The 22,540-nt window shown below is 50.0% G+C and overlaps 1 protein-coding gene across 3 annotated transcripts; it reads left to right on the top strand.

The window, feature by feature from the left end:
- The first annotated feature begins 4,520 nt into the window (after positions 1-4,520).
- Positions 4,521-18,586, top strand: NRIP3 (nuclear receptor interacting protein 3). 3 transcript variants are annotated; one of them, XM_064163697.1, is made up of 7 exons: positions 4,521-4,901; positions 10,212-10,373; positions 11,040-11,122; positions 12,716-12,855; positions 15,102-15,154; positions 15,254-15,368; positions 16,597-18,586. In XM_064163697.1, exons 1-6 carry the CDS (start codon positions 4,728-4,730, stop codon positions 15,353-15,355), a joined length of 714 nt encoding a protein of 237 aa, XP_064019767.1. In that variant the 5' UTR covers positions 4,521-4,727; the 3' UTR covers positions 15,356-15,368; positions 16,597-18,586. The 3 variants fall into 3 exon arrangements, with proteins under 3 accessions (XP_064019767.1, XP_064019766.1, XP_064019765.1); XM_064163696.1 differs by having other exon boundaries at positions 4,523-4,901; positions 10,191-10,373; positions 15,105-15,154; XM_064163695.1 differs by having other exon boundaries at positions 4,526-4,901; positions 10,191-10,373.
- Positions 18,587-22,540: the final 3,954 nt, after the last annotated feature.

Here is a 22,540-nt window from a genome sequence, read left to right as displayed (position 1 = left end):
TGGCATGGAATGCCCCAGCAGCAGAGGAAGCCTTCAGCACACAAGCTGCCTTTTGCAGGTCAAGAGGGGAAGTGAAATCCCCCGCGGTTTGGGAATCTGAATGATGTAGTTATGGTTGGCACTTTGGATATATATGTAGCTTACTTCAGAATAAATATTTGCAGTTCCACTCTAGTGTGCATGTGGGAGGGTGAGAACTAGCATGCATTACTGTTTCATAAAATTAATGATTTTGAAATTTTTGTACTGGAATAGTCTTCTTATTGGACAAAATTAGCAGAGGTTGCTGTGGATGCATGCTAGGGAGCAGGGTGCACACCTGCTCTCTGTTCACTGTTTGCTACCCACTTGCCCAGATGAAGTTCCTGAAGAATGCTATGTGTTTTGGGAGAGAAATTGTGCCACTCTGTCATAGTCTCATAGAATCAACCAGGTTGGAAGAGACCTCCAAGATCATCCAGCCCAACCTAGCACCCAGCCCTAGCCAGTCAACTAGACCATGGCACTAAGTGCCTCAGACAGTCTTTTCTTGAACACCTCCAGGGATGGTGACTCCACCACCTCCCTGGGCAGCCCATTCCAATGCCAATCACTCTCTCTGTGAAGAACTTCCTCCTAACATCCAGCCTATACTTCCCTCAGCACAGCTTGAGACTGTGTCCCCTTGTTCTGTTGCTGGGAGAAGAGACCAACCCCCACCTGGCTACAACCTCCCTTCAGGCAGTTGTAGACAGCAACCATCCTTCTGAGTTTTCTGGGGCATCTCTGCCTCTCTTCAGCCACTAATGGGTCACTTCTTTTTAAGGGAAGATGGGAATCAAACAAAACAGTCAAAAAAGGACCAACCCACTTCATGCTTTGCCTGCTGCTTTCCTTCCCATCCAGAGAAGAGACGAAATGGAGGTGTGAATGAAACTCTGCCACTCTGCTTTCCTTGGGCTGATTAAGCTGCAGGTACGATCAGGTACTAAGCCAGTATAAATGGGCTGCAAATGGTGTTTAGCTCAGTTTACAGCATAAGTAAAGCAAATTGTATTTGCAGGCAGAACTTGGGTCACTTTGTCTTCCATGTGGAGTGGATGATAAGCTCCTGAACACTGCATGTCCTCTCCCCTCCCTCCATTGGCACTTGAGCTGCTGCTCTGTGCCACCTGCCTGTCCCCAGCTGTGCAGGCAAAGCACAGGTTGGAAAGGCCTAGAACAGTGTTTCCCTGTTGCTCTCTTTGCAGTGGGTTTGGAAGCAGCACAAAAGCACCCCTGTCCTCAGCTTTGCTGGGCCAAGAGATGCCCTGAGTGCCAGCCATCTGCTTTGGGCCTCCAGCACGTGCTGTCCCCAGCCTGTGCCAGCTGTCCATGCTGGCAGCAATAGGCATCTCAGCTTTCTAGCAGAGCCAGCCTGTCCTGGAGAGGTTTTCTCCATCACAGCCTTGTGAAGCCTCCTTTTGACACCAGCCTTGCCGTAATGCTGTGCGGCAAACACAAGTTTGCTGCTCTGGGGTCGGGAGGGAGCAAGGAAGGTGCTTTTGTCCCTCAGGGCTTGCCTTGAGCAGGGGGCAGAGGTGAGGCACAGACCCATCTCCAGTGAGCGGATGAGATTTTTGTGAAGTGTGCCCCAGTTTTAGACACACTACATGGGGTGGAAGGGGCAGAAATCCCCTGGCTAACCTGTCACAGGCAGATGACCCAGTAGGAAGCTAAGCACTGGGTTTGAAGTATGCAAATGGAGCCCCTGTTTTAGTGTTAAATCCTGAGTCATTCCAGCAGATGACTTACTGCTCCTCCCACTTTTCCCTTTCCCGGGATTAAAAATCAAGAGGGGAATTAGGATCTTTGTCTCATTTATTACTCTTGACCACTGGGCAGATTTTATTCTGATCTGTGGGCAGAAGGTGCATTAATAATATACAGCAGAAGTGAAATTGCAGAGCTCAGACAAAATGCTTGTTTGCTGAAATAAAACACAGGCTGCAGCTTCGGAGCTGTAGTGTGAGGAGGTCTTTGCAGGTTCCCAGCTGCTTTTGCAGCTTTATACTTCTTGCTGTAAGCAAGAGCTGAACGGGCATTTGCCAGGGTGCCAGGCAGAGTGCTGCTCCTCACGGGGGTTTGATATGAAAACCTCTTTCTCGGTTTCAGCGAGTCCTGCTTTCTTCTGTGCCTCCTTGCCTTGGGGAGAGTGCAAATGTAGTCACATATCTTTATTTAATCAGCTGGACAAGTGCCAATTGGCTCCCAAGGTGAAAAATAAGGTGCTTTTATCCTCCTGAGCATGTCTGCCTGTAGTGGAGCAGTGGTCCTGCCATGTAATGAGCCGAGTCAGTGCAGAGAGCAAGAGATTATGCTCCCCTTGAGACCAGCCCTGTTATCTCCTGTTATCTCTCTGCACACTGACATGTTCACCTATCTTGGGCTGGCTCATGCGTAACAGCCTTCATGTGAGGCTGTCAAATGCTGGGGTGGGTTTCATCCTGCTCTGCGCTCTCATTTTTCCCCACCTCTCTCCCAGGTCACATGGGGAGGGCTGAACATGCACAGTCCAGCCATGGCTATAGAGCTCAGATGTGTGTTTACAGAGTGCTGCTGCTTTGGTATCACAGCAGCAACTGGCATCAGCCCTGCTCAGTGTCAGCACTGTCCCCACGTGAGAAGCAGAGCTGCAGGCACGGTTGTTTGTGTCCCCCCCTGCCACTGCAGAGGGGCTGCCAGCAGCCCTCAGAGCCCTCATGCCAGCTAAGCTTTATGTTTAAAATGTGCCAAGATAAAGAAATAGATGTCTGGTTCTGTGTTGCTGGGGCTGGCCCTGTGATGCAGGCCAAGGTCAGCAGATGGCTGCTGGGGGCCAGATCCTGCCCGGTTCCTTCCCTGCTCAGGGAAGAGAGGCAGGAGAAGCTGTGATGTTGTGGGTTAACATGACTCTGCCTGGTTGGTGTTCTGATTGCTTTCATGTTGGCTGTGTTTTCTGATTTGTCTCAGTTGCTGTCGAAGGAATGCCTTTCTCTGTCTGCTTTCAGGGGAGTCCCTCTTTTTTCTCTCTCACTTTGTGTCTCTCTTCAAAGTACTTTTCCCTGACCTCCCCTTTTGCTTTCATGTCAGAGACAGGAGTGTTTTCTGTGTGAGCTCAAACCATATTGTGGGGAGGCAAAGCAGGGTCAGAAGTGCTGTGGAAGTCAGGCTTGGCACAAATCCTGGTCTAAGCTCTGCCTTTCTTGTGCTTCAAAGGTCTCCATTAGTTTAAGGAGGGCCAAACCCATGTGGGCATTTCTGCATTCCCACAGCCTCTCTGAGGTAGAGCTGTCTTTAATCCTGCACCTGTTCTTTGCAACAAATCACTTGGAAAGCAAAAGGTTCAGGTGGGTTCCTGCTGCCCCAGTTGTGCTGCTGGGAGTGTTTGGGCCCTTCCAGGGTCAAAAATAATGAAACAAGTGTTGTGGCTTGGCTTTTTTAATGTGAGAGATGATAAATCAGTTAAAAATTCTTCATTGTAGTGAAAGAAACCCATGTCTCCTGTGAGTCCTGTTAAGAAAGTCCTCTTCTCTACCAGTCAGTCCTTCCAGCATGAAGGCTAATCAAGTTTGTTCAGTGTGTATTAGTTCTCACCACACAATGTAATGTAATGAGGTAGTAGAATTTTACTGGAGAATTTTATATTACTTGTGCTTAAGTAAAACAAGCTAAGGGACAGCTCAGCCCTAGAAATAAGCATTTTGCTTCTTGGAAACATAAAGCTACAGGTGAAGGATAAAGGATACCCCTGAACAAACAAGATAACACCATCATGCTCACCCTCTAATGTTTCTCTGAAACCTTCTCAGCATTGTCTGCCATCAGAGATAGGTAACTACACCAAGAGCAACTCCAGCAACATCTGGATCAATAGACAAGTACCAAGAATGCTGCAGAACTACAGCTGCTGTACAAAACCTTACTCTGATTCGTAATCAGTAGCATGGATGCTAGTGAGTAGTCAAGTTGCACTGTACCTGAACGTTTGGCAGCTGTAGGAACCCTGTGTAAAACTACATCTGGGGTGCCCTAATTTGACTAGGATTATTTTTGTCACGGTTCTCACCCTTCTTGGGGACTTGAGTAGACAGTGATGATGCAGACTGGTGTCTACAGTGTTTTGGTGAGGCCAATGACACCCAGAGCTTCCCCTAACCCTGCTGTGCTCCAGATAAAAGGTGGCAAGCCTCAGTGTGGCCAGTAGCATGGTCCGTATGGGGCTGAAGGGGCAGCAGCATCCAGGACCATATGAGTGCTGAGCTGCCATCACCTGCCGTGACACTTCAGACTCCCTGTCCATGCCAGAAAATCTCTGCCTGCAGAGGAGGTGTCCTGGTTCCTGGGGCTGTTTGCAGCTCCCAAAGCCCCCCAGCAGCCTGGGGGGCAGCAAAAAGAACAGCAGAGTGCTGGGGCTTTCGCACCCTCTTTCCTGCCCGTGGGGCTTCTGGGGAGGCTTTGAGAGCCACTGGATGCCTGCGCCTAAGCTTGCTCTCAGGAGAGGCAGCGCGGGGGCACAGCGCAGATGTGTTCCCCCGGAGCCTGAGCTCCCCCGCCGCTGCCGTGCGCCGCACCGCCGAGTGCCAGCCCTCCTTGGCTCGGCGGCGCCGGCTCCGCTACCTGCCGCTCTCCTAACGTCACCAGCCTCCCTTATAAAGCGCAGGAGAGACAGCGTCTCCCCGGCTCCGTATCTTCCAGAGCCACATCTTCAAGAAGTGAGCCGTGGAAAGATGTTTTATTCGGGTGTCCTGACGCAGCCGAGTAGAAAAGAAGTGGAAATCAGGGAAGCGGCATCTCTCCGCCAGCAGAGGAGGATGAAGCAAGCAGTTCAGTTTATTCACAAGGATTCTGCAGATCTCCTCCCTCTGGATGGGCTGAAGAAGCTGGGCACTTCAAAAGATACTGTAAGGCTTTATTGCGTTTGCTGGAGGAGACTCGGGCTGGCAGGGCAGTATCTTTGTGTGCCTGTGTGCCGTTTTTCTGTTAGGAGGGAAGGTTGGCTGCTTGTGGAGATAGATGTCAAGAACTGAGTCGTTTGAACGTAAAAGGCAGGGAGTAGATAAACTGCTGGCTCTCACCAGGGCTGCTTTCTGCTGGGAGGTGATTTCTGATGTCTGGCACTCCGAGCTAAAAGCTAAGTTTGTGTTTTGGTTTTGTGTACATTTACATGAAAAGGGGGTGCCGTTTTCAGTGCAATCATCCCTTCTGAGTCAAAAGTAAAGCAAAATGGCTTCATGTAACACGTACAAACACATGTGTTTGTCTGTGATGCATGTATGTGCACAGAAGGCTTCACACAAGAGTCTATAAAGTGCAGCTACTGGAACTTCAAAACATAAAACTGCCAAAGGTTACACTTGGATAGAGGCTTATGCAGGTATGTGGTTTCTCAACGAGGAGATGTAATTCTAGGGTTTCAGTATTTACCCATGCAATGATCCATGTGATCTTGTAGCTCACATACAGTATTCCCCCTCATGTCCAGTGGCCAGACAGCATTTCTGTGTGCTGATGTGCACAAGTGCTTGATCTTTCTCTAAGGGAAAAGGATGCTGAAATAGAAAACCAAGAGTTCTGATGCAAGGAGCAAAACCTAGAAAGTATATCCTACCAAGGAAAGCTCATCTTCACAGTTTTTTGCCTAATTGTTTCAAAGTTCTTGCACACACAGAGTTTGCTTTTTCTGAGGCTTGGTACAGGTTTCTGGATAATAGTGGATCTTGGTCTTTTCAGTGGGTCAGTTGAGTTCTGTCACAGCTTTCCTATTCAGCTAGTCTGGGCTTGGCTCTGCCTAGCTGAAATGAGTGCAGTGAGTTGGCTATTCTCTGCAGTGTGCTTGGAGGTGATGTTTTTGACATCTCAAATGTTTTGCAGTTCTAGGGAGAGAAGCTTCTCTCAGAGAAAGGATTGGAAGTAGCTTCTCTGGTCTCTCTATTGGAGAGCTACAAAGTGCCTTTCAGAGCATTTATTATTGTACACAGGGTCTAAACAACATATCATGGCTTAGTGAGCCACAGCATGTGGGGCTGAAACCCTTATGACAGAGTGTTCTGCTCTGGCCAAGTGAGAGAGGCAACAGGTAGCAGGAGCCAGGGGCGCTGAGGTCCTTGTCCTTGCAGCAGGTTTGGCCCCAGCACAGAGGGCAGAGAGCATGGGGGTCCTCACCAAGGCCCTGCTCACAGAAATGTCACCCCAGGCTTCGTTCCTGCTTCTGTGTCTGTGCCAGCTGAATTGTGGCTGCAGCATCATTTTGGTTGCACCCACAGCTCCTGCCCTTGGTCTCTCTGGGTCCTCAGTGCAGCTCTAGGTGCCCCTGTGCCCCATCCCCTGCTCCTGTAGCTGGTGCAACCTTGCAATACGTTCTTGTTTTCCTGCTTTCCTCTGTACACTCCCCAGAGTTGGGTTGAGTCTTGGTATAAGTGCAGAAAACATTGATGTTAAGTGCAGTGTCTTGGTCAGAGCCCTGGTTGCAGGCTGGCATGCTGGGGTGCAAGAAATCAGGGAGCATCTCATGTCTCCTGTAACTGGGGCTGACAGCCTGTGAGCAAAGGCTGCTGGTACAAGAGGAGAATTTGAATGAAGGCTGGGAAAAAGAGAAAAATCAGTTGGGATGAGCTCTGCTGGTGTATTAAAACTCTGCTGTCTAGGTACAGAGGAGAGGGCAAACCTGAGATGGGTTTGGAGAGAGGAGGAGCTAGAATCTTTCCTGATTTACACATCCACCTGAGTGAAACTGTTGTTGATGGGTCTTGTTATCCCCAGATCTTGAAGCCAGAATAGTGGGAAACAGGCCAGAGAGATGGATACTGCAAGCTGCAGTGATGCACTTGCTTATAAATAAGAGAGGAGCAGAACTGGGCAGAATTATTTGTGGCTTTAACAGACAGTGGGAAATAGATTTAGCAGGAGCTGGTATTTCCACTGACTTATTTTAGGTTTCTGCTGTGACTTGTTTAAGGGGCTATAGGTTTTTGCAAAGAGTCAGGGATAGAAAGTCCCAGGGTGTGTAGTTTGTCGTGTTGAATGGTGCTAGGAAATAACTATTTCTTTGCACTCCCATGACAGTATGTAGCACTTATTTTTTTCAGTAACACTTCTGATGGTTCTGTGTAATGCAGCATCACAGCACCAGGCAATCTGGGCTACTTCAAACACCAGTTCTGGCTGCGTGGCCAGCCCACTCTGGAGGGAGAATAGAGCTGCCTTCCCCATCACTATCACAAAGAGGTTTTCCTCTTCTGCCTCCTTCCCAGACACGGTCTGCTTGCAGTGCTCCAGTAAAGTGTGCATTTGGAAATGTCCCCGGGCACATTATCTGTTTATCAAGCACATATCCATCATTGAGTCATCTCCGTGACTAACATCCCCCTGTTGTACATGAAAGTCACGGGAAATACAAGTTAAAGCAAACTAATTAATAGCCTGAGACAGGATGGTGCTGCAGGGAACCTTTTTATCCCCCTCTTGCTAGATTATTTCTGTGTTGGAGCACAACGTAAGCAACATTTATCCCCCCCCAAAGGCAGGATTCACTGCAGCTTTCAGAAGAGCAAGCATCAACAAAAGAGAGTCCTGTTTGTGGTGGTAACTTGTGTTTGCTGAGTTGGACACGTTTTCCTGTTAGTGATGGATCTCATACAGGATTTGTAAACTCAGAGCCTAAGAACAAGCACGGATGTAACTGGTTAAGGATCCACAGGAGAGCTTACAGTGAAAAATTTAGGTTCTAATTGAGAGTAGATGGCAGTTAAAGTAGTGATGATAAGTGTGCTGGTGACTCGTTCTTCTCCAGCCTCTTCTTCAAAGATATTTAGCAGTGTGATTGAAGCTGGGCAGATCAGAAGAGCACCGAGACTGTCCTGGATGATGCCATTCAGATGTTTTTCTGTGCCCTGGCTAAGTGGGGCTGATAACTGTGTGCCAGCTGTCTTCTGGCCAGCTGGGAACTGCAGTCCCCTATCCCCTCATTTGTATTCTGTCTTTTTGATACTGTGAAGAATTAGTCCTGCAGATGTGTGCCTGAGCTCAGGCAAACATGAAGGGTAGGATGGATGTGCTGTCCACTGTCAGCAAACCCTGACTTGCACTTTTGCTCAGATGGGGAGCTTTGGAGGTGATTGCAGTGCTGAGCATGCACTTGTGGTTTCTGCCTCACATAAGGCAGCCCTTGCTTCCAAACTGATTTGCTCATCCCTCAGTCTCAAGTTGTGCCAGGGTAGGTATAGGCTGGATATTAGGAAGAAGTTCTTCACAGAGAGAGTGATTTCCCATTGGAATGGGCTGCCCAGGGAGGTGGTGGAGGCACCGTCCCTGGGGGTCTTCAAGAAAAGCCTGGATGAGGCACTTAGTGCCATGGTCTAGTTGATTGGATAGGGCTGGGTGCTAGGTTGGACTGGATGATCTTGGAGGTCTCTTCCGACCTGGTTGATTCTATGATTCATCAGAGGGTCCATTACCAGACTAGTGGAACCAACCTTCCTGCCTTTCATTTAGTTAAGTAATATACTGGATTTTGCACTTTGGTCTCATTAGGAAAGTGGTGGTCACCAGAGCAATGCTGGAGCATTGCAATGACTTTCTGCACATGAAGGAGACAGCACAATGTTGGATCTGAACTCTCCCCATCACTGGGAGCACAGCTATGCTGCTGCCTTTACCCAGGATGTGCTAGTCAGATGTGGCAGCTGCAACTAAAATTGGTCATGAAGTTTTGTTTCCTTTCAAGTCCCAGGCTGTATAGAGAAGAGCAGTGAAAAGAGCGGGGGGGAAGGGAGATTCTGCGTCTCAGTGACCACTGATCGTTGGTTAACATCTAACAGTTCTCATCAGCCAGGTCTGGTTGGATGCCTACAGCAGCACCTGAAGCACTAACATGGCCACAGCTAGTCAGGGTGATGCCCAGCTGCATTAGCCTTTTGTGAGTGCTGGTATTTAACACACCACACAGGCTATTTCAAAGGCAAGGTGCCGCATGGGGGAGTGACCTGGCCAGCTCAGGGAACCATGCCCTGGGGTTTTCAAAGTCATCCTGATCTCACTGAAATTGCCTGAAGATGATGAAGTTTACTGGTTTAGATGTCTCTGCAGACACACAGGCATATTTAATATGGATGCAAAAATACAGGGTTGGGCCAGCAAGAAGTATTGCTGAGGTCAAATTAAAGCCAGAAGGAAAGGGCAGAGGAATGAGCAGATAATCAAGCAGAGTTGTTTCACCTTCAGCAGAGTATGAGCATCTGTCTATGAGGAACATGAAAAGGATTTTGGGAAAGCAGCTGGAAGAGATTTTAAGAGGCAGCATGCTTCTCACCCAGCACATGGGAATGACAGAGACAGTGAGAAGATGCCTTATGGATGGTTCAGGGTTTCTCAGGAGAACACCTACCTATCTCAGATGATCATAGAATCATCTTACCTCTTGCCCTCCTCTCCCTGCCATGGTGTGGCACCCAGAATTGGTCCCATTTATCCACCCTTAGCAGCTAAATACAAACACAGAGGAAAGTAAGATGCAGGGCAGTTTTAGACCAGATTCTGATCTAAAGACCAGACCAGGTCTGATGATAGACACCATCTCTAGCTCTCTTCTTGTGGTTATGCCTTGTTCACTTACATCTGTAAAAGCCAAAGCACAGGCACCCAAAACAGCTTCTTCATTTCTGTGTTGATTCAGGCAAAAAGCCACAGGTGGAAGCTGGGAAGGGTATTCCTTGTGCTAGTAATGCCAGTGCTGTGTTCCTCCAGATGCCTTTTTCAGACCCAGGTGGTGCATGTAATTGGGAAGGCAATTTGTTACCTGTTCATTTTTCACACCTCTGCAGAATTCCTGATGTCCTTATCAAGAGATGAAGACAGCTACAGCTGAAACACCAGTCTGGAAAAGCCTGGCTTATTTTGATTCCTATGTGAAAAAAAATCTTGAACTTGAGTTTAGGAAAAGAAAAGCACCCCACCAAATTCTGGTTAATATTTTGAAGGGATTCTTCCCTTGCCAGTACAAAGTAGTTGCCTTTAAGCCAGATGTAGGCTAGGAAGAGTACACGATGGCTGGGAACTGGGAAAAGGGAGACTTCAGAGCAGCCCACCCATGTGGCACTGCTGGCCCACAGGTACCACAAGCAGGCTGGCAATGCAGGTCACTTGGTGGCTTTCCTCTGGCTTCACCCTGCTCTCGTGTGTGTCATTTCTTAAAGCAACCCCATAACATCCTGCAGAAGCGCCTGATGGAGACAAACCTGTCCAAGCTGCGAAGCAGCCGCGGAAGCTGGGCTGCCAAGAGCGAGAGCTCGGCACACCCCAACAAGCTCAGTCAAACCAAACTGGGCAGCTCAGGGACGACGGAGGATGAGGAGGAGCTCATTGTGGTGAGCTGCCAGGTAATGGTCCCTCCCCAGCCTTCTGGGGTTGTCTCCTCTAGTTTTATTTCTGACAGCCTCAGGCAGCGCTCTTGTTCTCCACCTTTCTCCATCGGGGCTGCCACTGCTGTGGAGATGCTCTCTCTCTGCAGCTCAGGGCTGCTATGGCACAGGTCCCCACCTGGGTATCCCAGAGAAAACTGATCTGATTGATATATTCCCTTAGACATCAGGGCAGTAGGCAAGGCTGGGGCAGCATGCTGAACTGTTGCAGAGTAATTATTCATGGTGAATCCCTATGCTCACAACTTAATTTGTGTCAGCCTTTTCTTTCTCTAAGAGTAATTTCATACTTCTCCTCCTGACCCCTAGGCTCCATAGTATTCCTGCTCTCCAAAATATCCCCTCCTGCCTAGGGCTGGCCCTTCTGTTCTTTGTAGTGGCAATGCTCAACACCATGTTGTTTGGTAGCACCACTTTGTTACAAATGCAGCTCAGGTGCCAACTGTTGGGTACCTGGCTTGGACAAGATGATTCCCTATGGGCACTGGACACACGGTGGAGCAGGGATCGGCTGGCATGAGATGTTGGCTTTCTAGTGGGGACTATGTGCAGCGTGAAGACCCTGGACACCTGTGCTCCTCTTGCATCCCATGCATCACCTGCCGTCTCTGCTTGCTCTTGCAGTGTGCGGGGAAGGAGCTGAAGGCTGTGGTGGACACTGGCTCACAGCACAACTTCATGTCATCTGCCTGCCTGGACAAGCTAGGGTAAATATCCAGCTGAGTTTCTGTTTGGTGGGAACTTGTGGCACCTGGCAGCCCCTTGGGCTTGGGTGTTGCTCATGCCAGCCACAGCCAGTTTGGAAGGGACTGCTTTGGGCTGTGCCCAGGAAGGGCCCTGAGCCTCCTGTTACAACTAGATCCTTGCTTATACTTAGACGTCCTTGTGCCAACCTATTCACTTTTGAGTAAATCCCTTCAGAGGGTTGTGTCACTCAGTGTCCTGTGTAACAGTTGGACCATCACTGCCCCACACACCTCATCTTCCATGCCCAGCCTTCTGTGTCCCCCAGGCAGGTGTGGAGCTTGGTCAGCCCAGCTGAGCCCTGCAGGTCCCAGCTAGACATGCCCCTGCTAGCTCCAGCATGGGTGCAGAGCAGCTCTCTGGTTGTGTACATGCATGTGTTGAGAAATTTCTCCTCGCTGAAGGGAAAGGAGATGTATTTATGTAGTGTTAGAGAGCTGACTGCCAGCCAGGCGCAGCAAAACTCAGCCCATCCCAGCAGCACTGCAGCCAAGGCAGGCAGCAGGCAGGGCTGCCTTGCAGGCAGCTCCCACAGCTCCTTTGCTGTTTGTGTATGGGGAGAGAAGCTAAAACAAGAACAAAGTGGGTTAAACTAGGGCTTGATGCCTGCTTTGCTCTGCTGTTGCTGTGGTAGGTCCTGTGTGACAGCAGGCACTGCTCCAGGATGTTTTACTTCAAAGCAGCCCAGCATGCGTGGCAGTGATCAAACAGATCTTATGAAAAGCCAGCCCTGGAAAGCAGAGGGAAGAGGCATGCTGGGCCACTTGGCTTTGCTCCTGCCAGGGCAGGAGGGCCCCTGCACCTCAACGACTAAAAGAGGGGTGTCTGTGTGTGCCTGAGGCACAGGCTCAGTTCTTCTCCTTAAAAATCTTGTTGTGTCTTGTCGTGGTGCCGCTGGAGCTCTTCCCCTGCCTCTGAGCAGAGCGATGGGCTTAGCTTGCAGGCTGCCACGACATGAGAAATACCCTGCAGAGGAGAGGCTGCAGCTGTTCTGGGAGCAGCTCTGGTCACTGCACACTGCTGAGGGCTTCGCACTTTCAAACCCATCACCAAGATGTGTCACTGCATCAGTGGTTCTCCTCACATCGCTGCAGTTCCCTGGCCAGCTTTCAGCCATGCATTGCCCACGTGCCATTGATCCATCCTTGGGTCAGTCTCAGCCATGATGAACCACTCCCCTGTTTTACTCTGTCCCTGGCCCTGCAGCCTCTCTGCAGCCCTGGTCACACCTGGAAAAACCATCCAGGTCAGTGGGTGCCAGAATGAGGAGGTATCTACAGCTGTATCTCAGCTTTGTTCAGGTCCTGCCCCCCACACTGCAGCCTATGGTGACAAATGCAGGGGAACAAAGACCACACTGAAAGCCACATGGATCCCTTGAGTGGCCATTGAAGTAGACTGCACCCAAAAAAGTCACTCCAGTTTGCAGCCAGAGTAAAGCCAGCTCAGGGCCAATAACAGGATTTCAGGTGTAAGTGGTCTCCAAACACCGTTTGGTCCTTGCTGGAGCAGCAGAACCATGACTGTTTCACATCAGCTGTGTTTCCAACACACAGGTTAAAGGAGCATCTTGGAGCACTCCCTGGTGAAGATGAGATGGTTTCATTGCCCTGCAAGGTGAAGGTGATTGGCCAGATTGAGTGCCTCACTCTCACGGTGGGAGCAGTCCCTGTGGAGTGCACTGTCCTCGTTGTGGGTGAGTGTGAGTGTGTCCTCTGGGCACGGGCTGGGCTCTGCTTCATTATACACCCAGGGGAAAATGGAGCTTCAGAGACACGTTAAAATTAAACCTGAAGTCCTGATGCCTTTCCTCCTCCACCTCCCCATCAGAAGTCCCTGTTTGGCCCTTCAGATGGAGGAAGGGTGTGTTCAGCAGGACTTCGCTGGTACACCACACTTATGTTCTGCCATGCCAACGGAGTGACTACTGTGTCTTCTTGCAGGCCCATCTGGCTGTCTTTGTTTCCTCATGTTACCCTCTGGAGTAACTCACAGACTGATAGGGGTTGGAGGAGACCTCTGGAGATCATCCAGTCCGCCCCTCTTGCCAGAGCAGGTTCACCTAGAGCAGATTGCACAAGATGGTGTCCAGGAGAGTTTTGAATGACTCCAGAGATGGAGACTCCACCACAGATCTGGGCAGCCCATTCCGGTGCTCCACCATCCTCAAAGTAAAGAAGCCCCTCCTCACATTTAGGTGGAGCTTCCCATGTTTAAGTTTGTGCCCATTACCTCTTGTCCTGCCACTGGCCACCACTGAAAAAGAGCCTGGCCCCTCCTCCTGACACCCATCCTTTAAATATTTGTAAGCATTGATAAAATCCCCACCTCAGTCTTTTCTAGGCTAAAAATCCCCAAGTCTCACAGCCTTTAGTCATAAGAGATAGAATCATAGAATCAACCAGGTTGGAAGAGACCTCCAAGATCAGCCAGTCCAACCTATCCCCCAGCCCTATCCAATTAACTAGACCATGGCACTAAGTGCCTCATCCAGTCTCTTCTTGAAGACCCCCAGGGACGGTGCCTCCACCACCTCCCTGGGCAGCCCATTCCAATGCCAACCACTCTCTCTGTGAAGAACTTCTTCCTAACCCCCAGCCTATACCTACCCTGGCACAACTTGAGACTGTGTCCCCTTGTTCTATTGCTGGTTGCCTGGGAGAAGAGGCCACCCCCCACCTGGCTACAATGCCCCTTCAGGTAGTTGTAGACTGTAATAAGATCACCCCTGAGCCTCCTCTTCTCCAGGCTAAACAACCCCAGCTCCCTCAGCCTCTTCTCATAGGATTTGTGCTCCAGGCCCCTCACCAGCTTCGTTGCCCTTCTCTGGACATGTTCCAGCACCTCAACATCTTTCTGGAATTGAGGGGCCCAGAACTGGACACAGTACTCAAGGTGTGGCCTGACCAGTGCTGAGTACAGGGGCAGAATAACCTCCCTTGTCCTACTGGCCACACTGTTCCTGATGCAGGCCAGGATGCCATTGGCTCTCTTGGACACCTGGGCACACTGCTGGCTCATCTTCAGCCTACTATCTATCAGTACCTCAGGTCCCTTTCCTCCTGGCTGCTCTCAGCCACTCAGTCCCCAGCCTGTAGTGCTGCTTGGGGTTGTTGTGGCCAAAGTGCAGAACCCTGCACTTGGCCTTGTTAAATCTCATCCCATTGGCCTCTGCCCACCCATCCAGCCTGTCCAGGTCCCTCTGCAGGGCTCTCCTACCTTCCAACAGCTCCACACCTGCTCCTAGCTTGGTGTCATCTGCAAACTTACTGATGCTGGACTCAATGCCCTCGTCCAGGTCATCAATAAATATATTGAACAGGACTGGGCCCAGCACTGATCCCTGGGGAACACCACTAGTGCCAGCTGCCAACTGCATGTGGCACCATTCATCACCACTCTCTGAGCTCTGCCATCCAGCCAGTTCTTGATCAGATTGTTCTTGTACAGATTGGTATAAAGTTATAATCAGCCTACACAATTGGACAATCCTTACCATAAACAACCTGCAGGACCACCCAGGGGTCAGCCCCTAACAGGTGTCCAGCATGGCTATGAGAACCAAGGTCTTTTGGCTCAAAACAGAGCTAATGTTTACCTTCTACCCCTCCTGGGGAGGAATCTTCTCAGGGGCCCTGTAGCTGCTGGAACAGTAACTGGAAATATTGTTTTGATTTTGAGATGACTTGGCCTCCATGTGAGCCACGACTCTGTGCAGAAAGGAGGCCTGCTAAAGGACTTTGCTACCTTCCATGACAGTCTCCTAATCATCTTTGTAGCCCTTTGCTGCGCCCTCTCAAGCAGTTCCCTGTCCTTGAACCAGGGAGCCCAGAACTGTAACTCAATCCCTTTATAAACTGCCATGAATAAAGGATGAAGTCACTGCCCAGAAGCATGGGGGAACATTTGGAACGTATAAATCTGACTGTTGCTATTTTTCAGAAGACAGCGAGAAACCCTTCTCCCTTGGGCTGCAGACACTGAGAGCTCTGAAGGTAGGGGTTTTCCAGCAGGGATCTTACCCTCATTGGGAGAGCTGGGGCCACTTCAAATTGCAGTTTTCCTTCTTAACTCAAGACACTTGTTCTCTACAGTGTGTCATAAACATGGAGAAGCACCATCTTGTTCTGGGGAAGACAGAGAGGGAAGAAATCCCCTTCGTGGGCAGTGGCAGCGCTGCAGTGGAAGAGCAGTAAGCTGGCTGGGGAGGTGAGCTGCATCTGCACTGCTGAGCCTGATGGCAGTGCCACCAGTGTGGCCGTGCCAGAGCCCCTAGCCCCTCATTGCAGGCAAGCAAGAGCTAACCGGCACCAATAGAAGTTGTCTGCAGCAACTCATCGAGCTTTGCCTTAGGAAATGTACTGCTTAGAGGTCACGAGAAAGAGTCCTTGAGTGCTGCTGTTGAGAGTGGCCCCAGGCTAACCTTTTCCTGGAAAATATTTATCAAGCAAGGCAAATAAACCCACATGAATGTTTTGCAAAGTGCAGGATAGAGAGATCCTGCCTGGAGATAATGATGCTGCCACTTACTCTTCATGTTGTCTCAGCTGCCTTCCTACCAGCTGCTCCTGGTGTCCCAGACTTTTTCAGCCTTGTCTCCCTATAGAAAGAGAAATCTGTGCTGTCCACTCCGATACCTCCTAAATGCATGTAGCTTGTGTCAGATGGCTTTGCAGGCAGGCAGCAGGCAGCCCCCCTCCTTCCAGACACTGTGCGAGGCTCCCCCTCTCTGAGCACTCAGAAAAGGAAGCATCGCTGGTCCTGCCTCTGATTTCTGAAAGCAGCAGGCGCTGGGTGCTTGAGAAGGGGGATTTGCATTGCAGGCCTCCCAGGCTTTGCAGGCAGCGCTTGTGGCTGCTCAGCGATGAGCCGTGTGGCCGTCTAAAAGCCCTCTGCCTAGGAAAGCATAGGGTGAGTGATGTGGGGCAGCACTTTCTTAGCTGCCTCTCATGGCCGGCCGCAGGCATTGCGGCCATCCTGCAAACCCAGCGCAGCTCCAGGCTGCTGGGCTGGGCACCGCTGAGCTGAAGGAGCCTGGGTGGAAGCAGCAAGGAAGAGACATTCCTCAGCTGATGGTACATGAGGGATGTGCACACTAGTGCAGGGAGTCCAGATAAGAGTGCATGTGCCCGGGGCACCCACCCACTGTGTTCCTGGGACAAACCCTGGCCACAGGTGCTGCCAGTGCATGAGCCAAGGGGAGCACCTGGTACAGCGCTTCAGGGACACCATGCTGCAGCACGACACCATGGGAGGTTCTCCCCATCTCCGTGGAAATCAAGAAGCAAGGGGCATGGTTTAGTTCTGTCACCACCACAGTACTTCTTGGTACTGCACGGAAGGCCAGATTTTGTCGTTTGGTTTGTTGTGTTGCTGTTTTTTTCCCCCTTGAAAAAAGCCTTTTTTAAAATTTGATATCTTTTTCTCTCTATTTCAGCAATTCAGAAGCATAAAGAGAGTTGACATCAAAGAAATCCTGTGCAGCTGCTCCAGATGAAACAGCAGTGCCCTGCTTTGAAAACGTTTATACTAGGCTACAGCTTGAGTAGAGCTAAATGGAACCCTGTTCAGTAGCCAGTGACTTAGAGATGTCGTCATGTTTAGCCATGGGTTTTGAGAAACAAACGTCTGCTTATTTTCTGGACCTTTCTATGGTGTTCTCTTTATTACAAACAGTTGGGAAAACCTCATGAATTTCTCCTGATGAGAAAAATATTTTTTATAGTGGCCTCGAAAGAGAAACTGTATTTAGCTGTGATTAGAAGCTATCAGAATGAAATTTTTATTAATGATTTTTCCAGGGGCTAAGCATTTCTAATCACTTAATTGATATTGACAGATCCAAATAGCCATTACCAGGAAGTTACAGTAGAATAACAATGCTAAAACCACCTAGGAATTATAGCTCATCCTGTTAGCATAGTATTGTTGCCATGTAATTAGGGATGCAACCACTAGCTTGATGAGAGAGCAATTACAGAACTATTAATGGGTTATAGGCTTCTCTACAGTGCTGTAGCAGTAGCACAGAAACAGGGTTTGGGAGGGTTCATAGGGTCATCTCCTGCAGCCCCCAACTCATCATGGGATTGGCAGCAGCACAGGGACAGCCCATCATAGAGGGATCCTCCAGGCAAGTCTCTGCTGCCTTCCTGGTGGAAGTAGTAAGGAAATTGAGCCAAAAAGCAACAAACAAGCACAGGAGTGTGTTTTCTGGACAGCAGCACAGAGGGAGCCTTACTGGCATATCAGGAGGCCCCGGCGTGCCCCCAGCTCTCCCCTGTCGCTGGGACTGCCCAGTACCCAGCCTGAAGCACCAGCAGCACCCAGGTAATAGGCTGGTGTGGTTTATTGCCTGCAGTTGGACTTGTATGTTGCTGCCAGCAAGGCCATATTTTTTGTATCTGTTTGCATGCACACTGACCTCTATCACCCTCAGGGCAGGTGGGAGTTTCCACCAGGCAAACATTTCAGCAGCAGGGTTGCTACTTCACATGCTGCTTGCTTGCAGACCAGAGCAGATGTACAGTGATGTTTGGGGGAGCATGGCCTTCTACAATACCAGCTTTCTAGGTCTTTAAAAGCTAATGGGTATTACTTCCTCTCATCTGCTGAAGAGGCATCTTTAGAATCACGAAGAGTACCCTGGGATGTAGGGCGTCTGCTGAGGGCCAGTCTCCCTGCAGCCAGATCCATGAGGGCCAGTTGCATGCCTCAGGACTGGGACTGCTGCTCCAGCAGCTCTGGCTTAGCAGAGGCCTTTTGGCTGGGGTCAGCACAGGCTCAGCACAGCTAAGCTGGGCTGCAGGTCTCCTGCGGGATCTGAGCGGCTCCCTGCAGACCTTAACCACGCTGCTCACCAGACATCCCGGCATGGGCACTGCCTTCCCGCTTAGGAAATGTCTCAGCAGTCCTGGGCAAGGACCAGTAACTCTTGTCACCTCACGGCCATCAGCTTGGGTCTAGAGCCTGTCCCACAAACTAGGCTTCTGCTAGCTTTAGCCAGTCTATGCCCAGTGATGCCATCTCATGCTTGCCACCCGTCTAAGCTAGAGCTTTTTCTCCTGCCGTGGGTTTGAACCTCTTTTCAATATTGGGTATGAGTAGCAAATCCAAACTACCTGTAATTTGGAGCTATTTTCTATTTTGGTGATAAGTTTCAGTGCTTTCTCTACAGACAGTATTTTATATAACACAGCTATCTATAGCTATATATATCTCTCTATATCTATTTACAGTGCCGAGCTGCCCAGGGCAGTCCCAGCCATGTGTTGCAGAAATATTTCATTGAGTATGAAATAGATTTTGTTATTTTCTATGCTCTAAGTTTGGTATTTTTGGTACTTTCTTTCTGTGCTTATTACTGTGCTAAATGTCAAATGAAGTCTAAATAAAGTTTTGTTGTTACTGCAGTTTGTTTGCTCCAACCCAGGATGTGCTGGTAATTTCCTCTCCCTGCACTTCTCTCTGGAGAACAGGAGGTCATTCCACTCTTGCCCTGGAGGGACTCCGCAGAGCTTTTGTGCTTCTGCTGGGAATTGCTTCTGGACCATGCAGAGAGCAGTGATGGAGCCACACAAACCGGGCAGGCTAAAGAACACACAGCACTTAGGGTAAAACGGGACCATTTGAAATCCCAGCCTCATCTTGCCTTGCAGCTCCCTCCCCAGGGAGATGTGAGATCTGCTTGTGATGCTTCCAGCTTTGTCCTTTTGGGCAGCGGAGGTTGTCTCTGCTGTGTTTGGCTTGCTCACATGGGCAGCGCCAGTGCAGGGGAAGATGATGCCAACTTCATCAGCTTTATGAAGCTGGGAAAAGAAAGTGGTCAGAGCAAAAGATGAGTAAGGTATGTATGCAGTAGCTATGCAACCACAAACAGAAGAGCAGAAGCCTGAGATCAGGGTCTCCCCAAAGCTTTGGTTGTGGATTTAGGGGTTTGCTCTCTTTCCTGGTTACATTTTAGGTCGCTTCAGCAGCAGTTGATCTCTCTCTTAAGAATAAGAAATTAGTGTTTTACCTGCTCACAGTCACAGAGCAAAAAACTTTGATGGGGCTTAGTTTTGATAGACTTATTCAGACTGTTCCTGATGCTAGTGAGTAGAGTGCCAGCACATGCAATTGACACAGCAGTGGGCAAAAATTCATCTCTTCTGCACACAGATGGGCTAGCTCTGGTGCTGGCCATCTTTTAGAGGTAGCTCCTGTGAGCTGCACCCTCTATAAGCCAGGACAGATGCTAGAGGAGGCAGGTGTTTGCCTCAGTCCAGAGGTATTGTGGACTCTGGGAAGTAACAGCAGATTTCTGTATCTGCATGAGCACTTGTACAGCTACAGAGGTAAATGGTAAAGCAGCTGAGTGCTCCAGACCAGCTCAGCCAGGTGCTTGGTCCTGTTTATCTCCAGCATAAGTGTGTGGCTGTGCATCTATGGCAACTTTCCCCTGGCATGGTTTGTGGAAAGCTTGGGCATGGCCCTGCAACTGAAAGACCTGCTGCCTCTTGGCCAGGTGGCTGTGGGCAGAGAAGAGGGCAATCCCTGCAATGGCCTGGAATGAGAAGGACTAGGGAGATGAAAGGGCAGCTGTGAGAAGATGTTATGAGAAGCCCTTGAGGTGAGAGGGTTTTGTTGAATGATTTATGCCCCAGCTGGTGAATGGTGTCACACTGCAAACAAACATCTCACAGGTGAGGACAAGAACAGCTCCTCTGAGGCAGCCTAAAGGAAAATGAGCCTGCTGCTCCTTGGCCAAAGGGCTCCCCAGTGCTATTGTTTGTGCTCATGTAGTCAACAAAGTGCAGTGGGACAAAAGACCTTTGCCCCCTCCAACATCTTGTCTTCATTCTGGTCATGTCTAAAGGAGAGCTGAAGCACATTAAGGGGAGTGGGGCTTTCCTCTCCACATCAGTCCAGTCAGCTACAGAGCCAGCTGTCCAGTTTAACTGCTTCTGGGCTGTCTGTTTTGCAGCAGCACTTGCTGCTGATCTGAGTGGAAAGTCAGAGAACATTGCCAGGAGTAGCCCTACAGCAACATTATTCACATGCATTTACTATCCTGCTAAGCTCCACCAACGTTTTTATTGCCTCTGCCAGCAGAGCAGCTGACTAGATGAGAACCACTGGGGCGGCTTTCCACAGCTATCTGCTGGGTAATCTGTTACCTAATAGTTCTCAAGGGAGGTCTTTTTCATAGGCTTTACTGTGACTGCTTTGCTGCTGATAATGTGATGCACAAGGTGTTGTGAAAACAAATCTGAGTTGTATGTCTCAGGAGCTAATGACTAGATGACTTATTCCAACATAAACATTCACTTTAGGGCTGTGTATTGCTTGGTTTATCTTAGGGGGCAACCATTAGTTGAGGTCTGTGTTGCTTTGTCACCTGCTCACTTCACAGATGGAGGTGAGGCATTTGGTTTACATCAGCTGAAAGTCTGCTCCTCCCCAGGAGCTGTTTCTCTCTCTTTTTTTCCCCTTTTGATGTGCTGTGCACATCTGGGGCTCCCTCAGCTGTGTGCTGCTCGTTTCCTCCCCCTGCTCTGCTATGACCACACGGCTGAGGGGGTGCTACACGTTCTGCAGACGCCACTGTAGGTACCGCTGACATTTCGCTAGAGGTGGCACTGCTGAAAAGGCAATTGATTTAACGACTTAGTTACTGGAGTGGTGCTGCCACCACTTCCCCAGGATGAGTCTTCTTCATCCTCAAAGTGGGTGTGAAGACAGTCAACAACCTTAAACCAGCAGGAGCTCAGGCCCAGCAGGCAGCCAGGGCAGCAGGAGGACTAGAACTAGCCGGAGGGACGCTGCGGGGATTGGCTGCCCTTTTCGAAGGCGGCACGACCGATGCCTGGGGCTCCTGGCTTCCCTCCCAGCTGTGAGACCTGATCGGACCCCGCAGCAAGGCGTCCTGGCTTGCAGAAGGGGAAGGGGAGCAATGCCATGTGCTCATTAAACGTAAGGCTGCCCAGCATGCTGGAAACAGCTGCTGTGTCTGCAGAAGGTGGGGAGCATCCAGTGCTGCTTCAGCCCTGTGTGTCAGCGCTGCGCCCCGGGTGGCGGCAGGGCCAGCACCCACTCACTGCTCACCTCTTTCCACCTCCCTGTCCCAAAGGCCAGGAAAACCGAATCTCTTCTCTGTGGTGGATGGACAGACACTGCTACTGCAGCTTGAAAAACTGCTACCACCTGAGGTACGTTCAAGGGGTCTGCCGCCTGCGGGCCTGGTACAGCCTGCCTTGGCCCCACGCCCCACGCTGTCGTGCCTAGCAATGCCACGTTAGGGTGGCAGCTGGACTGGCCTATGCTGCAGCCACAGGGACTGTGCTGGGGTGCAGTGGGCTGCAGGTGCAGCATCCCCATGTTCTTGCTGTGTAGCAGCTCCATGTGGAGCTGCGGAAACCCAGTGCCCTAGCTTGGTGGCAAGCGGTGGCAAAATGAACACAGCAGCTGCTCCTCTCAAGGGAGGAAGACTGCCAGGGTGAGAGACCTGGACCCAGCCAAGTAAAAACCCTCTGCTGTAAGGCAACAGTTGGCAGGGTTAAGTGCTGCCCTTATCTACAACCCTGCAGTGCGCAGCTGGCCACAGTGTTTTCCAGGTGTTGACAGTGAGGAGCATCTCAATGGCAATGCCAGAAAAGGCAGCATTGACAAATACTGCTTAAGGAAAGAGCATTATTGGGGCCTATGTTCTCAACAATGAGGACCATTGTGATTGAAAATCTCACTGCTCTGCTCCTCCACAAAGAGGTCAGATGGAGCAGGTGGTCAGGCACCTGATGGCTGCAAAACACGGAGCCATGGAGAGCAAGGGCAGATAGGCTCCATCTGAAAAGCCTCTCCAGTGCCAGACTGTGCTGGCTATTAATGTGAAAAGAAAGCTGTAGTTAAAGGTGAATCACTGGTCTGCCCTGGATCACACATTTAAATTCAAACAAACAAACCAACCCACAACACTTCAAAATCCCTGGGTGGAAGACAAAGCCCAGCGTGAGTGTTGTAGCCCAGTGACCTGGTTTTATGCAGGCCAGTAGAGATCAGGACAAACAAATGATCAGGATTTTGACACTAGACATTTTGGGCTCAGAAAGAGAAGGAGAAAACCCATAACTGGGCAAAACATGACTTGGAGCTGGTGTAACAGGGAAAGTGGGTCTCAGCAGTGCAAATATCTCAAAATCCAGTGATGTGAGTCTGCTGTGAGTGGTGTCCTGGAAGGGTTATTTGGCCTTCTGAGTCAGCAGGTGCAGAGAGGAACTATGTGGATTTTAAGCTCCTTCTAGGCATAGAGAGCTCCTCTGCTGAAAGTATCTTGATGCTTCTTGTTTAGGCTTCAGTGACGTTTTTCCAGGTTGACTTTTCAGGCTGGCAGAAGGGGGGAATGA

Source organism: Pogoniulus pusillus, chromosome 24, assembly GCF_015220805.1.
Source record: "Pogoniulus pusillus isolate bPogPus1 chromosome 24, bPogPus1.pri, whole genome shotgun sequence".
In the NCBI taxonomy this organism is placed as follows: domain Eukaryota; kingdom Metazoa; phylum Chordata; class Aves; order Piciformes; family Lybiidae; genus Pogoniulus; species Pogoniulus pusillus.
This window is presented reverse-complemented; position numbering and strand designations above follow the sequence as displayed.

What these genes read in the sequence shown, in the direction of transcription:
- NRIP3 (XM_064163695.1), top strand. Translation starts at nt 4,728, where the DNA reads ATGTTTTATTCGGGTGTCCTGACGCAGCCGAGTAGAAAAGAAGTGGAA. An exon ending in TGGGCACTTCAAAAGATACT is followed by an intron (nt 4,902 to 10,190) that starts GTAAGGCTTTAT and finishes CATTTCTTAAAG; the next exon opens with CAACCCCATAACATCCTGCA. An exon ending in GCCTGCCTGGACAAGCTAGG is followed by an intron (nt 11,123 to 12,715) that starts GTAAATATCCAG and finishes TCCAACACACAG; the next exon opens with GTTAAAGGAGCATCTTGGAG.